Source organism: Quercus lobata, chromosome 4 (assembly GCF_001633185.2).
Source record: "Quercus lobata isolate SW786 chromosome 4, ValleyOak3.0 Primary Assembly, whole genome shotgun sequence".
NCBI lineage: Eukaryota > Viridiplantae > Streptophyta > Magnoliopsida > Fagales > Fagaceae > Quercus > Quercus lobata.
The window spans coordinates 14,577,120-14,594,184 of NC_044907.1; the positions used below are offsets into that span (position 1 = coordinate 14,577,120).

A 17,065-nucleotide genomic window follows, 5' to 3' on the forward strand; every position below is an offset into this window, starting at 1 on the left:
ACCAGGCAGAAAGAAAGAAAGGTTTTTTTTTTTTTTTTTTTTTTTTTTTTTTTTTTTTTTTTTTTTTGTGGAGAAGCAAATTAAGTTTGAATATAACAGTTGAGCATAATCTTAAGATTAAGTTGACTCAAGCACTTTTCTAAACAAAAAAGGAGTTGACTCAAGCTCCAAACCAAAATAAACGAACCAATCTCTCTCTCTTTCTCTCACACCAAGCTTAAACACCTTAATTTATACTAAATCTCAATTTGGCTCATGAATTTACAATTATAATCACTAGTTTCATATGATACGTGTTGTGTCCAATGGTGCACATTGTGTGACTACCTCGCGTCTTTATCATACAGAAAAAAGGACATAATCTTTGTCCTTGATATAAAAATGAAATACTGAAGAAAAAAAATGGAAGTAATTATTTTCTTAATAAAAGTTGACATTCTAATTATAATTTTTTATTGGAAATGGTAGAGTATATTATTATGAAAGGGTGTATTACATTTACATCTTTGGTCACTGCCTCCAACAGGAAAGCACGAGATTCCTCAAGCCAAACTCTTGCATCAGCCACATTCCTAGCATATTTTGCTAAGTCGCAAGCTATACAACACTTCAACGCCTATGAATACAACTGATCTGCCATTGTTGAAATGTTCTGAGTAGATGTCTGGTTTCCTGAATAACATGTTCACACTTGAGAAGCATGGCTGATTTTGATACAGAGTTGGATAATGTCGCCTTCCAACACAATATGTTGAATTCCGACATCTCTAACAAACATCAGAGCTAACAATAATGCTACGGCTACAACATTTTTTACTACTGTTAATATGATTTGTTGTCATTGGAGCAATAATACTTTCACTTGGGTCCATTGTCGATATCATTTTTATTATGCACCAATTACAAGGGATTATGTCAGTCTTGAAAAATGTTGGGTCCCTAGGCTTGTTGAATAGCTATAAGCCTAAAACTACTGCACGGGTCTTGGTCTCTTGGGAATTAGACATGACTTTTCCTTTCTGGCCGAGCGCTGCAGTAACTCATCCAAGGTGATCGTGTATGAAGATCCCAATTACAGCATTCAGCATTGTTATGGACAAACTTCCTAATTGGCCTTGAGGAAATCCATTGGTGAGGGCCTCAATCAGTACTACATTATTAGGCTCATAATCAGAGTACTGATGTGGCAAAGGAGTACTCTAGTGCTGCTGATACTCCTGCAACAGTTTTTGTGCACGATCTGAAAGGAATTTTGGATTATCAATCCAACCTCCATGAATGTAATAATTCCCTTGGCACCAAATGAAGTATGCAACAGCCGCTGTACAGATTCCATTTTATGCAGTATGATACTCTAATTACAATTTTGAGAACAATATCCTTGCATTAAAAAGTTAAAAGTGCTCAGAGAAACCATATGATAATACTGAAATTATTTTGAAGTTCCCACGTGCAAGACACCAAGCTGGACCAACCATAATAAAACATATACAAAGAAAAAGAAGGGAGAAGAGTAGCAGCCCAAATAAGGCATATTAATAGTCAATCCTACTTATCTATGACCCAATGTCAAATCTTCAATAATAATTGATTACATAAAAAATGATATTCAATGTCGATCAGCCAACAACATAGTTGATCAATATTGTCACAAAGGTTATAATGGGATCAAAGGCACAGATCCATGAGAACAGAGGAAATGAAATATGTTGAAGTGGTTGCAGTTGGATGCTATATAGATGTGAACACCCACTTGAGAAGATCCAGACTTTAATGAATCCAGAACTATTCTAAAGTAAAGGGCAGTAGGGAACCAAAAGAAGTGCCAACCTGAATCTTGAGAAGCGCCAAATAATCATTCTAAATTCATATGTAAATCTTGAAACATCCCAGTTTCGTGAGTGACGCTTCCTCATAACGCTGCATAAGAAATATTTTTGGCTCTTGAGCCCCTTTATCAACATTGGTTGATTATGGATAAAGACATTAAAAACAAAGAGCTTCCTCAACCAATTGCTGGGGAAAAAATAGGCAACTTATTCTGCATGCCATTATATCACCCTGACCATGCTTGATTTAGATCAGTGCAAAGTCCTGCAAATCAATGCAAGTTTTCTAGATTCAAGGAGCTCTCCAATATATCTCCTGCATTGATTTTAATGCTTTGTCAGGATTTTCGAGAGGAAGAGAACATTGTTATATTCCTACAGATTGGATCATTGGAATCTGTTAAATTCCACTTTAAGAGGAATAGCAATAAACTTCAACCAATTGTAGTGTTGGAACAACCAATTTTACATTCTGAGAAGGAATCACAAATTTGGTACCTAGTTTTGACAGATATTATAGGAATTCATAACCTTTTCATATCAAGACTAGTTCGAGGAATCAGCCAGTAAAACCAAACATACTTCCAAATGAAAAGGCAAAATCCTCCACAAGTAACAATCAATAAAGAACTCCTTCAAAGTAAGCCAGAAACTGGTACTACTTCCTAATAAAAACAACTAAAACACACATAACTACCGAGACACACACCCATTCACACTCCCAAACCCACCCCACACACCACACAAGAGCAAGTCTGTCATCCTCACCAATATAAAGTACCTACATCTGGATTTTCAGTCTAACATTGTCTAACATCCATAAGAGGTTAGGAATAATATCAAATATATAGTATATTGGCAGAATGGGATATATAAAAAACAAAATTAAAAAAAGAAGTGCACTTTCCATGTGAAGAAAGAAGAGATTGATGATGTTGCATATATTGGTAATCAAAAGTTCTAATATCAGGTGATTTCTGATATGCAGACTTGAAATTGGCATATTTAGGTCCTTAATCCAAGCAAAAAAAAAAAAAACTCATTCTGCATGCATTTGGATTATAATAATAGTTCTCAAGAATCATTTCCAACAAAAGTTGGAAAGAAAAAATATGCTTCAGACATCATCCAATTACTGAAACCAATTTGATATTTTTAATCAATGTACTGTAGCTCTGTCTCAAGAACAGGGCTGAAAAAATGCCAACTTGAAGTATGGAAAGCACCAAAATAATCATCTGAAACTGTCTGGATTCTGAACTCCTTTGTAAATTGTCGAATAGCCAAGATATGCCTTGTCGAATCAACCATAGCTGAGTTCTTAGAGTATGAGACATTCTTCTCATATACGTCAAAGCTATTCCCAAACAAGACTACATGATTCAACAGTTCCACTCCCCAATTTGCCCGTAATAGATTGTCATACAACATTGACTCACAGTGTGGCATAAAGAACATTGTTGGCTTTTGAGCACATCGCTGCCCTTGCTCATTTATTGATAGAACAGAGCAACCTAGGGCTTCCAGTACCTGACATTCAGTTGTAGAAAGAACAGGATCAAAAACCTCGATATCTCCAATCCAACTGAACTTCCTTTTCAGCAAGATTGCAAGGCTAAGCTGCAATCGAGGGGGTTCATATGATTCAATGCTACCTATACCATAAATCACCATTTGCATTTTCATCTCGGAGCCTAAGACCCTATGAAAGCAACAAAAGATTTCTGGGGTTTGGATTTGATCCAGTATAGTATGATAGAACGGAGAGTTCTCCATTTTCTTCATGCAGATCTGTATCTTCTGCATTAATTTTAATTTCCTGACAGCGTCAGTTTCAAGATCGATTGGGGCCCATGGTTGTTGTTGTTGTTGTAGTTGTTCTGGAGATCTAATTCTGAATGAATGTCTTCTCTGTTTGCCACGACGGGGTAAAACAACCGTCCAGTCACCATCGAAAGTATGATTGTCAATGGTGAGGGTTTTTGCAGAAGCTGCCATCTTTTGTCAAGGAACCTCTTGTCTCTTTCTCTTATAATTTAACACCACCTTAAGGGATATGCTGAGACAAAGTTACAAGGAAAGAACGTGAGTGGTGGGGCAGATTCCATCTTTATTTACATAAAAGGAAAGGGAGGAGGTGCATTACTCATTCAAGGGGAATGGAAGACACTAGAAATATCATATATCAAGTAAGATATTCTAACTATCCAGAAATATTTCACATAATCACAAACAATTTCTTTTTCTAACAATTTTGTTAACTTTGCCGATAACCTTTCTCTTAAATAGCACTCTCTCCTCCCACAAGAATCAGCGGAGGGTGATCTCATGGGTTCAAGTTCACTGAATGTGTTTGTAATTTTCTTTCTTTTTCCATACAACAGCTAGGGAGGGAGACTTGAATTTAGGTTCTTCTCATGAACAGTTGATCACAATGCTTACCAACCAATTAAAAAAAAATGCAATGACGAAGTAAAATTAATTCCCTCCTTTACAACAGTAAGAGCACTAGCATTGGTCTAGGGAAAGTTTTAGGCAAATATTAATATAAGAAACTACTTTTTGTATCATAGTTAGCCACTTTTCAAAGCACTCTCTCCTCATGCAGAAGGTCATAAGGCAGAGACAAAAGTTACAGAAAAGAAGATAAAAAACAAAAACAAAAGATACTAATTACAAAGGAGAGAGCTAAGGAATATAGGGAGAGAATCATTAGAGGTGAGTCCACAAGCTCTAAACTACTAAAAAAGGGAACCACAGAAGCCAAAAGCTGGTCGTTAGAACTTTCCATGTCCACAAACGTCCTCCAATTTTGCTCCTTCCAAATACTCCACATTAAGCACAGCGGAGCTAAATTCCAAATGCTAGACGAATGCTTTCCAGGCCAATTCCACCAACCAAAGAGAGTATCCGCAACCCATCTTGGCAAGACCCATGAAATCCCAAAAGATCTAAACACCAAACTCCACAACTGGTAAGCCTTACCACAATGTAGTAGCAAATGATCCATCGTCTCCCCATTACACCAACACATAATGCACCAGTCAACAAAGTCCATCCCTCTACCCCTCAAATTGTCACCTGTAAGGATCTTATCCCATACAGCAGTCCACACAAAGAAAGAAACACGCTGAGAGGCCTTAACCTTCCAAACACCTTTCCAAGGAAAGATAATGGGCAAGGGACCTCTTAACTTATTATAAAACAACCGGATATCAAAATCCCCATTCTTCGTCAACTTCCATCGCATATGATCTTCATTCTTAGTTGGAGGTAAATTCGAACCCAAAGTATGGAGAAATTCATCCACAACACCCATTTCCCAATCATTTGGTCTCTGAATGAAACGAACATCCCAACTTCTCCGTTCCTTTATCCCCAACCGTTCAAGAGAGGAGGCCGTTGATGCCCCTTTATTAGAGGCAATCTCATGCACAACCAAAAAGATCAATTGGAGTGGAGAATTCCCACACCATTGATTTGTCCAAAGCTTCACTCTATCCCCCACCATTGATTTGTCCAAAGCTTCACTCTATCCCCCACCCCTACCTCAAACTGAATATTTTTACTAAAAACCTCCCAACCCATTCGGATGCTTCTCCACAAACAACACCCATGTACCCCTCTATCTAGCTTGAAGGTCCATCCCCCCATTCTTCCCCAAACTTTAGAGCTACAACCCTTCTCCAAAGCCTTTTCTCTTCAACCTCAAACCACCATAACCATTTCCCTAGTAAGGCTTTATTAAAAGTAGTTAATTTCCTTACTCCTAACCCACCATTTTCCAAAGGTGCACACACCTTATCCCATCCCACCAAATGTGTCTTGGAATCCCCCCACAAGAAATCCCTTTGCAACCTCTCAATTTTATTGGCCACATGCGTAGGGATAGTAAAAAGAGATAAAAAGTAAGTCAGAAGACTAGATAATGTACTCTAAAGCAACGTCAATCTTCCACCTTTTGACAAATACATCGTCTTCCACCCAGCCAACTTACGCTCAATTTTCTCTAAGATAGGATTCCAAATAGTAGGGGACTTGTGGGACGCCCCCAATGGCATACCAGGATAGGTCATAGGCAAAGACCCAGTCTGGCAACCCAAAATCTCTGCCAAGACATGGATATTAGAAACCTCCCCAACGGGAAACATCTCACTCTTCAAAGCATTACTAGCACCTTCAACTCTTTTCATCATCTTATAGAAAACCTCCATCACAACCAGAAACAACATAGGAGATAGCAGGTCCCCTTGTCTCAATCCCCTCGAACTCCCAAAAAAGTCAACTAGAGACCCATTAACCAAGACAAAGAACTAGACTATAGATATACATGTACGGATCCCCCTACACCACCTCACCCCAAATCTCATCCTCTTCAACAAATCTAGAAGAGCCTCCCAATTCACATGAGCATAGGCTTTCTCAATGGCCAGCTTACAAATAACCTCCGGAATCTTACTCTTCACCCTACTATCAACACACTCATTAGCAATAAGAACTAAATCAAGTATCTGTCTACCACCCACAAAACTGTTCTGAGACTCAGATATCAGTTGATCCAAAACCTCTTTCAAACGGTTTGCCAAAATCTTAGCCAAGATCTTGTATACACTCCCTACCAAGCTAATAGGTCTGAAATCTCGGATATTAGAGGCACCATTTTTTTTAGGGATTAGGGCTATGAAAGTTGCATTAAGAGATTTTTCAAACTTACTATGGTTATAAAACTCTTCAAACACAACTAAAACATCTCTTTCCACAACTCCCCAACAATGATGATAGAAAGTCATAGAAAAATCATCAGGACCTGGAACTTTATCTCCTTCCAACTCTTTGACAACTCAAAGAATCTCCTCATTTTCAAACCTCCGTTCAAGCCATTCCCTCTCCAGCCCCTCAACTTGATCAAACTCCAAACCTTCCACAAAAGGCCTCCACTCCTCTGTCTCCTTGTACAAGTTTTTATAAAACTGTACTACTTGGTCCACCATCTCTGATTCGTCCTCATAAATAACCCCATCCACCTCCAACATACTAATATGGTTATAACTTTTCCGGGAATTAGCCAAATTATGGGAAAATTTGTTATTGTTGTCTACATTTGAAAGCGTAATAACTACAGAACCTAAATATATCTCAATGGGCTACATATATAATCCTCTTTTGTCTGAATCCATCTCAATGAGTTCAATCTAGAATGAATAAAACATATGGGGCATTATTCAAATATGTCCACTACCTACAAAACCAGAAAAAGCTACCAAGAGAAGATGAAAGAAATCTTATTGAATTCCAATCAGCTAATAGAATAGAACAACAATATAAAATCTAAACAAAGAGATATATATCAGGCACAGATATGGAAACACCTTGAAGATCACAGATAACCAAAAGGAAATGAAAAAAAAAAAAAAAACCCACTTGGGACGAACTAAAATGCAATAAACAAAAAACCCAATTTTGCTAATACAGTACTATGGATTAGCAATTTAGCTGGTGGGTGTTTCCAATGCTACCACTTTTTCTAGGAAGCATGTACACTGACACGGGTACGGGTACGATACAGTGACATGAGTAATTTCTGAAAAATTATAGATTGAAGTGGCTGACACAACACGGGTATGACATAGGTACTATACAATTATGGCATCCTAAATGAAGTGCCTGTGCTTCCTAGAATTTTTGTGGGTTGGTTGTCAAATTTGAGCTAAATTAACCAAATGCCTTTCAAGGGTCTTTAACAACCATTACAGACATAGATACAGATATAAAATTTAGTGCTTATCTAGCAAACTCTAACCCTCCAGGAATTTGAAAAAGAGGGCTGAGATCAATGGTGGGATTTTTTTATTAAAAAAAATATATTTTTTGATAAAATTTTAGGAAAAGAACCGGGTAGTAGAGGATTTAGTTTCAAATGAATTACAAAAATAATCTGGCACATCCCTTTTAACCAAAAAAACAAAAATTTTGGTAAATCCTATTAAACATTGGTTCTAAACAAAATCATTGACCAAAAATCAACCAGATAAACTACAAATCCGGTCTAAGAGATTAACCACAAATCAAAACAAATAAATCCACTCAAAACCCTAAAAATTTTACCTTTCTCTCTAGTCTCTGCTCTCCGCCTCTCTCTAGTCTCCAGTCTCCAGTCTCCACTGTTCAGTCTGTTCTCTCTCTGATTCTCTGCTCTCCGCCTCTCTCAAGTCTCAACTGCTCACCTCACCGTATCAGGTTCTGAGGTTCAGGAATCAGGTATAAAATTATAAATATTTGGGCCATTTTTTTTGTTAAGAACTTAAGATAACTTTGTTTATTTGGGCCCTCCCAGGATGGTTTTGTAACTTTGTTTATCACTTATCAGTTTATCATTATGGCTACCTGGACCCTCCCTGGACTGGGCGTTAAGTTTGGGCCTTCAAGTTTTTTCTTTTTTTTTTTTTAAAGCCTGCATTTTTTTTTTTTTTGGTTATAGATAGGATTTTTTTTTTTTTTTTTTTTTTTGTGGGTAGGTCTTATTAATAAATCTTGTGTCAGTGTTATGACTGTGCTTAAATTTTTATTATGCTTGTACTTAATTTTTTTTTAATTTATGCAGGTTGAGATTGCTAAAAACTTGTTATTATTTAGTAAAACTACAACAATACTTTTTATATAAATCAGGTTATATTTTTCATTTGCTCTACACTTGAAAGTTATTTTTTATTTTAGTCTTTATAAATATATTGTTTGATTAGAAATGTATACTATAAAATATGCATCTGGATATGAAAAACTTTAAAAAAAAATTAATTAATTAATTGAGTTTCAAAAAGGATCAATGCATAAATTTGTTATTAGTAATAAACAAAATATAACACAAAATTTAGATGAAAATATCACAAATGAGCAAGAAATTCACCAAAATAATTTAGAAGAAAATGATGTTCAATTTTGCAATACAACAAATCTTGATAATGAACTTTAAAATAATTTAGAAGAAAATGAAAATAATGATGAAAAATATAATATAAAAATATTAAATAAACATTAAGTTAATTAATATATAAGTATAAAAAAGACCCCATTTTTAGTTCTCGTCTCAGACTCCAAAATGTCGAGGGCCGCCCCTGTTTCCCTCTCATCCTCTCTCTGCCTCAACCCACGTCACACCGTGCTCCATGGCTGACCACCAAGCTCTCCTTCTAAACCTTTATGGCCAGAGCTTTTCAAGCTCATCACCTCCAACCACACACCACTGCCGAAACCCAGCCAAAATCAAATCACGGCCAAAACCCAGCCAAAATCAAATCGCAACAAAAACCCAGAAGCCCACTAAATCACAAATCAAATCACACCCACCGAAATCAAAGCACAAAACCCACAAAACAACCAAAATTATAAAATGAAAACACTGAAAGTGAACCCACCATTAAAAAAACATATATTGGTTTTGTTATTATATTTTAGAAGAAGAATTATCTTGTTAAACTAATTTTATATCCAAATTAATCAAACGCATACCACAAGCAAGAATGATAGACTGAAAGTAAAGTAAAAAAAAAAAATGGTATTTCCTAGAAAAGTGTTTTCAGAAAATAGAAAGGATAAGCAAAATATAAAAATTATTTGCTTCATAATCTCAAATAAATAAATAAATAACCAAAAATCACACACCATAATCCGGTGAAGCCTCGTGAGCAACAATTTCACCTAAGAGGATCGTCTGAGTTGAGAGGAAGAAATTTTCATAGTCTTTGGCTTGGCAGCACAATCTTCGATTTCCTTTCTTGACGTGGTTTTTGCTCGCTCCTCTCTTGTTAGTCTATGTGACGTATAATAAAAAGAAATAAAAGGAAGAAGAACAAAGCACCGCGTAAAAAAGAAAAAAATAAAAATGGTGAAAGAAGAAAGATGGACTGAGATCAAGTGCACTGTCGTAGGTATTTTTTTACATTTCTTACTCTTTTTTTTTTAACTTTTTAACTCTCCTTTAATATATTTTATTTAATGGTTGAGATTGAAAGTTGTTTTTTCAACTTTTAATCTCAGCCATTAATTACAATTGCATCAGGGTATTGCACCTGAATTTGAAAAGGACTTATGTTACACAGACACGAACACGGGAATATGGAAATTTTTGAAAAATAAGGACACGACACAGCGGCGACACGACGGTTAAATAATTAATTAAATTTTATATTTAGGCACATTTTTTAATATTTTTAGACATAAAATACATTTATGTCTAGAATTCAAATTATATAAGAATTACAAATAAGTAAACTAACACTCAAAGTAGTACAATAATACACATAAAATGTTTAGAGTACAGACTATAAAAGGATAACAAGTTCAACATCAAACTAAAAACATAAAAGGATAACAAGTTTTAAACTTTCAAGATTATCACAGAACAACAACATCATCGTCATCAACATAGTCATTATTCTCAACAATACTTGTCTTCATCTCTGGCTCATCTAGTGTGAGATAAGCAATCTCAAACAACCCAGGTCCTCCAAATGGTTCATCCCAATTATCTCCACCAATGTCCCACTTCTTAGATTCTCCTATAGTGTACTCGAGCCTCCTCCTTGAAAGAAGTCGATGATTAAAATGAACAAACACTAAATCTTCAGAACGTTTAGGAGTAATTCTATTCCTCCTCATACAATGGATGAAGCCATATGTACTCCAATTCCTCTCAGCATATGATGATGAGTAAGGCTGTTCAAGAAGCTTTAGAGCTAAAGTTTGAAGCAGTGGTAAACTAGACCCATAAGTTGACCACCAAAGCATTAGATCGAATTTCCACCTATCCTCCATGTTATCCTCATCATAAGTCTTAAATGCTGAAAACAAACCAAACTCCATAATAGCATTCTGCCAATCATCAAGATCAGGAAAGATCCTTTTAAGGCACTTGTTTCTCTCCATTGAAATTTCAGCATCCTTATATGGCGCAACACGACCTCTGACTTCCTCAATCCATTGACTAGTACAATACCTAGTTAAAAGCAAATAAATAAGTACAACTAATGAGTTTAGTTTATTTATTTGGAAATGCCTAAAGAATATAAACGAAAAGATTAAAGAGATAGAAAAATTACTTCGGATTCAAGGAGTGGGCTAGGCAATGAAGTGGGCTAGGTAATGAAGTGGTGTGCAATTTTTAGTCCATCGTTCAATGAGTATATTGTATACCACATCATAGAATGGAGACTCCTCATAGTCTTCCTTGCCTTCATGCCGGTATATTTCTTTATTCACATTTTCTATCATGGAATCCCACGTTTCATACACCTTATGGAGAATAGGTGCATCCGTGTCAGCCACTTGAAGCATCTCATAAATAGGTTCTGTGAATCTCAGAATATATGCAACCTTGTCCCACCACAAATCATTCAAAACATAATCCCTCACAGTTTGAGTTTTTCCTACATCATCTTCTTTATATGACATCCATTCCTCACTAACGACCATATTTCAAAGATTTTGTTTTACTTGAAACAATCTTTTAAGCATGATGATTATTGAAGCAAATTGTGTTTCAGCAACAGCAAGTAACTTCAAAGGGGAATATGAATTAAAAATTGCTAATCTCATAGAATGATTTGTGATGAAAATACGAATGAAAGTTGCCTCATCTGAAACTTGTGCAATCCAGTTACATTCATTATATGCAACCTCATTCTACAAAGAGTACTTAGGTGCACATATATTCTTCAAAGCCAAATTAAGGGTATGCATAACACAAGGTGACCAAAATATATAAGGATATTCAGCTTTAACAATAGATCCTGCAGCCTTCATAACAGACGCATTATCAGTAATAATTTGGACAACATGTTGATGCCCAACCTCACCAATGACCTTTAGAAGCAAGTCAGCAATGAAGTGCTTGTCTTTGTACTCTTTGGTACCATCAATGGATTTGATAAAAAGTGGTCCTTTCTGTGATGTAGTCATAAAATTGATAAGTGGCCTTTTTTGTACATCTGTCCACCCATCACTTACAATGCTTAAACTCTTTTCTTTCTAAGTGTCTTTAATTGACCTCAACAACTTCTCAATATGTGCCCTTTCTTTTTGCAACAAAGTTGTTCTTAATTTATTGTAACCCGGAGGAATATAGTCCACTAAATTATTATTAGCTGCAAACTTGATCATCTCAATCCAATACGGGTTCTTAGCAAAGTGAAAGGGTAAACCAGCAGAATAAAATGTCCTAACAATAAGAGAATCTAATTGCTCTTGACATTGATTGTTAAAAGCCCTATCCAAAGGAGAATTCACAACCCCTTTTTTTTTTGGAAAAATGGGATGACTTGTAGCTGTACTACTCTCCCTACTGCCCAAATTAAAACTAGTAGGAGAATCAGTTGGTAAAGACACTAGCTTAGGCTTCTTCAATCTACGCGAAGATTCCTCAAACGCATCTTCTAATTTCTACATTTCATCATGATACTCATCTCCAACCTTGGCACATACTTGTATTCCAAACTTAGGCAGTTTTAACAAGTGTGCCTTCACCCTTGAATAAGACCTCTTGAAAGTTTTTTCACAATAATTACATTTGAAAGAAACATTCCCACCACCAACACTTGCTTTTTCTAACCTAGTAACATATTTCCATAGAAGAGCAGCAGCTATCTCAGCTGATGATTTATCACTTTCATTTTCAGTATTCATTTTAGTAAAATCACCTACAATATTTAACTTCAATAAATAAATAAAACTATAGTAGGACACACAAAAACAAATTTATAAATTATAAGTTATAACTAATTAAAAAAAAAAAAAAAAAACCCACATGCCACAAAGGACGTTATAAATAAGTAAGTAACAGTACACCCACCCATTGACCAAAATTAACATCTGAAAGAAAGAAAGAAAAAGAAAAAAGAAACAGAGAGAGAACAAAGAAGAGAATCGGACCTGTTGTCTGCGCCGAGAGAGATAGAGATCGGAAGGAACAGAGGGCACGACGTCGACGTCGGAGCTTGCCGATCAGCCCGATCTAACTCCGGCGAGGGATAAAAGGCAACGGCAGCGACAGAGGGAAGGTGGGTTGATTGTTGAGAAGAACTTGAGAGTTGAGATGTGTGGTTTCAACTTTCAATTTTTAGACTCTAAACATGCTTTATTGTTTTAGGGTTATCACAAAATCAACGGTATTGGTAAGTCCACCAATCAAAATCTGTGATTTTTTTTTTTTTACTGTTGGTGTGTTGGTCGCGTTAGAACACGCTCGACGCCGTGTCGGAGAAACGAAAAAAAAAAAAAAAAAAAAAAAAAAAAAAAAAAAAAAAAAAAAAAAAGGACACCACCGGACACCAGAATCTGGCGCGTCATCCCCGTTCCGGTGTCCTACACGTGTCGGACATCGACATGACGCCAAAAATGGCATGTCGGTGCAACCTAGAAAAAGACAAAGAGACCTACACATACACATACATAAGCACACATAAATACATACACATACATACATAAACATACACATACAAATACACATAAACATATATACACATACACATAAATATACATATACATAAACATAAACACACATACACATAAACACGTATAAACTCACTTAAACGTAAACATACACACACATAAACTTAAATATAAACATAAACACACATAAAGACTCGGTTTAACACACCAAAGTAACTAACAAAATTATTTGAGAATTGGTGTTAGTTTGCAATTTTTTCTAGTTTGCAATTTTTTCCAATTTATATGAGGGTTTAATTTTTCTCAGTCTGTATGTGTGTTTATGTCTATGTATATTTATGTTTATGTTTGTGTGTTTATGTGTATGTGTGTTTATGTTTGTTTGTTTTTATTTATGTTTGTTTATGTGTGTTTATGTGTATGTTTGTTTGTGTTTGTTTGTTTTTGTGTATGTTTGTTTGTGTTTGTTTTCATGTATGTTTATGTGTATGTGCGTTTATGTTTATGTTTATGTTTATATTTATATTTATAAATATAAATATACATAAACATACACACATACATAAACATGCATAAATATAAATGAATATAAATATAAACACATATGCACATACACATATAAATACACATAAACATTTATACACATAAACATAAACACACATACACATAAACACGTATAAACTCACATAAACGTAAACATACACACACATAAACTTAAATATAAACATAAATACAAATAAAGACTCGATTTAGCACACCAAAATAACTAACGAAATTGTTTAAAGATTGGTGTTAGTTTGCAATTTTTTCCAGTTTATATGAGGGTTTAATTTTTCTTAGTTTGTATCTGTGTTTATGTCTATGTATGTTTATATTTATGCGTGTGTGTTTATGTTTGTTTGTTTTTGTGTATATTTATGTATGTTTATGTGTATGTGTGTTTATGTTTATATTTATATTTATAAATATAAACATACACACATACATAAAACATGCATAAACATAAATGAACATAAACATAAACACACATGCACATACACATAAATATAAACATACACCTACACACACATAAACATACACATACATAAACATATACACATACATAAATATAATGAACATAAACATAAACACACATGCACATGCACATATACATACACACACATAAACGTACACATACACATACACACTCATACACACACATACATAGACACACATACACATACACATACATTTTTAGTTCTCGCCTTAGACTCCAAAATGTCTAGGGCTGCCCCTGAACCCAGATGCATTATCCTATAAATTGATACACAAAATTCAGATTTTCATGGGTTTTTCTTTCTATTTGATTTTGTTTTGCCCAGCACCAAGAGAAGCACCAAGAAAAGTCTTTACAAAAAAACATTGCAGTAACAAAAAGACAAAGTAATTATGAATTGGAAAATGAAAACAATTTGGGGAGTGAGTTGATGATACCTCGGCGATGGCGAAAAGTTGGTTAGGCAGGAAGAGTATGAGATTGTGAGACAAGTTTGACCAAAGATGGAGAACCAATCACCTACGCCGCGTTTGTAATCATGTTGAAGTGTTTTTTTTTTTTTTTTTAAAATAATTTATTTGGTAAATTAGAGTAAAGTGAGGTTTGGACAAATACCTGTTAACTTATTAACTTTTCAAAAGTGACCATCTTGTCTTGGCCTCTAAATGCTGAAAAATTATTAGGTAACTCCGGATTATCATAAATATATAGTTCTCTCTCATATGAATGGTGGTCCTACTATAAATTTATTTAGTGAGACCCACCATTCATGTGAGAGGAGAGAGTATGTATTTATAAAACTCTGTGAGTACACAATAATTTCTCCTAGACGCTATTAGAGAACATTATTTTTTAACATTTTTTTTTTTGCATTTTCAACAAAAAATTTCCAGTTTTAGCTAAGAGTCTGTTTGGAATCTGTCTATTTTACTAAAATTAAAAACTTTTTACTAAAAATACTATAGATAAATTAGATGGAGAACCAATCGCCTACGCCGCGTTTGTAATAAGTGAAATGTTTTTTTTTTTTAAATAATTTATTTGGTAAATTAGAGTAAAGTGAGATTTGGACTAATACCAATTAAGTTATTAACTTTTCAAAGGTGACCATCTTGGCCTCTAAACACTATTAGAGAACATTATTTTTTAGCATTGTTTTCTATATTTTCAGTTTTAACTAGGAGTCTATTTGGAATCCGTTTATTTCACTGAAACTAAAAAATTTTTGTTAAAAGTATTGTAGATAAAGGTAAAAGTTAGTTGAAATAGTATAGTAAAATCCATAAATAGTAGCAAAAAGTGCAGTGAGACCCATAAAAAATATAAAAAATAAGCTGAATAGTAAAATAAGTTAACAAAAATAATATTTGTCAAACGGACATTAAAAATCCGTTTGGATAGAATTTATTTTACTAAAACGGAAAACTGAAAACACTGTAGTAAAATAATTTTTAAATGTGTGAATAGTACCGTAGGATCCATTTTTAATGAAAAAATTACTGAAATGTGAGATTTGTGGATCTTATTAACAGTACACGGGATCCACTGATGTGCTGAAAAGTAAAATATTACAACTACTGTTCATGAACAATTGCCATATCAATGTTATTTGCTCCTGGAATGCGTGCCAAAAAAAAAAAAAAAAGAGTAAAACGCGCAAATGCGCAAACATGGATGCAGAAATGTGCATCCATACGAATACTAAATAAGTGGTTCTAAACGGACACTTAGCCATATAAAACCTAAAACCCCTAAAAATCTCTGATCACAAAGCATACAAACATATCCACAATATCATTCATACTCCAACAAAAACACCATATTAGACCAATTTTCAGACAAAATTCAAAAAAAAAAAAAATTATCCATAAATCCACAGATGACCATACCCAAACCTCACCTTTCAAACCCAAATCAAAAATCACCCACTAAACCAACAAAGGAGGATGAGAATGATCGGTGGCCAGTGGTGGCATTTCTGGTGTGATTTGTTACCTGTGGCGATTGCAGAGGTTGTGGGTCTCTCTTTGCCAAACATTCCCTTGACGTTTGACATACAAGCCTAAACTCAAACCCAAATCCAAATAGAAGCACAAATGCAAACTCTCTCTTCCATGGCTGAAAGGAACACCAAAGCTAATGTCAGTTGCACCTGATCGGAGCCTTCAATGAGGAACAACAGCAGCAATGGCGAGGGAAAAGCTTGAAAATTCCTAGCCAACTATTTTTCATGGCATTGATTTGAAGAAAGAGCGCAAGATGGTAGTTTTGCCGTTGTGGGTAAGAGAGAATAGAAAGCGTATGAGAGAGAGAGAAGATGGGATAAGCTGAGAATGAGTGACGGGCCTAAACGCCATTTAGAGACCAATTGTATTTAGGACCAACTTGGTCACTTTTGAAAAGTCCGTTTGGTAATGTTGTTCTAGTAAGTATTGTGAAAATATGTGTAGGTGAAAAAGTGTTGTGAAAATACGTGTTGTGTTGTTTAAACAATGAAAATTGTTGTTTAAAAAACACAACTAAACAGGCTCTTAAAGTTTTGGACCTCATTGGTATTAGCTTAAACCCTAAGATAGTTTCCTGTTAAATGGTTGCCAAACATGGACGTTTTTTAACCTTTGGAGTCAATCATTTAAATTTTTAATTTTTTTTTAGAGAGTGATAAACATGCTTAATACACCTAAAGTTTTTGGGTTTCTAGATTTTATATACCTTAGATTTTTTATAATTTGGATTTTACGCTTGAAATTATATTCTA

At 34.8% G+C, this 17,065-nt stretch overlaps 2 protein-coding genes across 2 annotated transcripts; both read right to left on the reverse strand.

The window, feature by feature from the left end:
• Positions 1–2,740: 2,740 nt before the first annotated feature.
• Positions 2,741–7,966, reverse strand: LOC115987664 (protein SENSITIVITY TO RED LIGHT REDUCED 1-like). The gene is made up of 2 exons (XM_031111256.1): positions 7,935–7,966; positions 2,741–3,888 (listed from the first exon to the last, which is right to left on the reverse strand). Exon 2 carries the CDS (start codon positions 3,825–3,827, stop codon positions 2,985–2,987), a length of 843 nt encoding a protein of 280 aa, XP_030967116.1. The 5' UTR covers positions 3,828–3,888; positions 7,935–7,966; the 3' UTR covers positions 2,741–2,984.
• A 2,254-nt stretch (positions 7,967–10,220) lies between these two features.
• LOC115984657 lies at positions 10,221–11,297 on the reverse strand. Its single transcript, XM_031107679.1, has 2 exons — positions 11,038–11,297; positions 10,221–10,821 (listed from the first exon to the last, which is right to left on the reverse strand). Exons 1-2 carry the CDS (start codon positions 11,295–11,297, stop codon positions 10,221–10,223), a joined length of 861 nt encoding a protein of 286 aa, XP_030963539.1.
• Between the last annotated feature and the right edge of the window lie 5,768 nt (positions 11,298–17,065).

Bases quoted from the DNA above. Each gene is read 5' to 3' on its own strand.
- LOC115987664 (XM_031111256.1), bottom strand. From the start codon at position 3,827: ATGGCAGCTTCTGCAAAAACCCTCACCATTGACAATCATACTTTCGAT.
- LOC115984657 (XM_031107679.1), bottom strand. From the start codon at position 11,297: ATGGTCGTTAGTGAGGAATGGATGTCATATAAAGAAGATGATGTAGGA. The intron at 10,822-11,037 runs GTCTCCATTCTA...GCTTTTAACTAG, and splicing joins GGCAAGGAAGACTATGAGGA to GTATTGTACTAGTCAATGGA.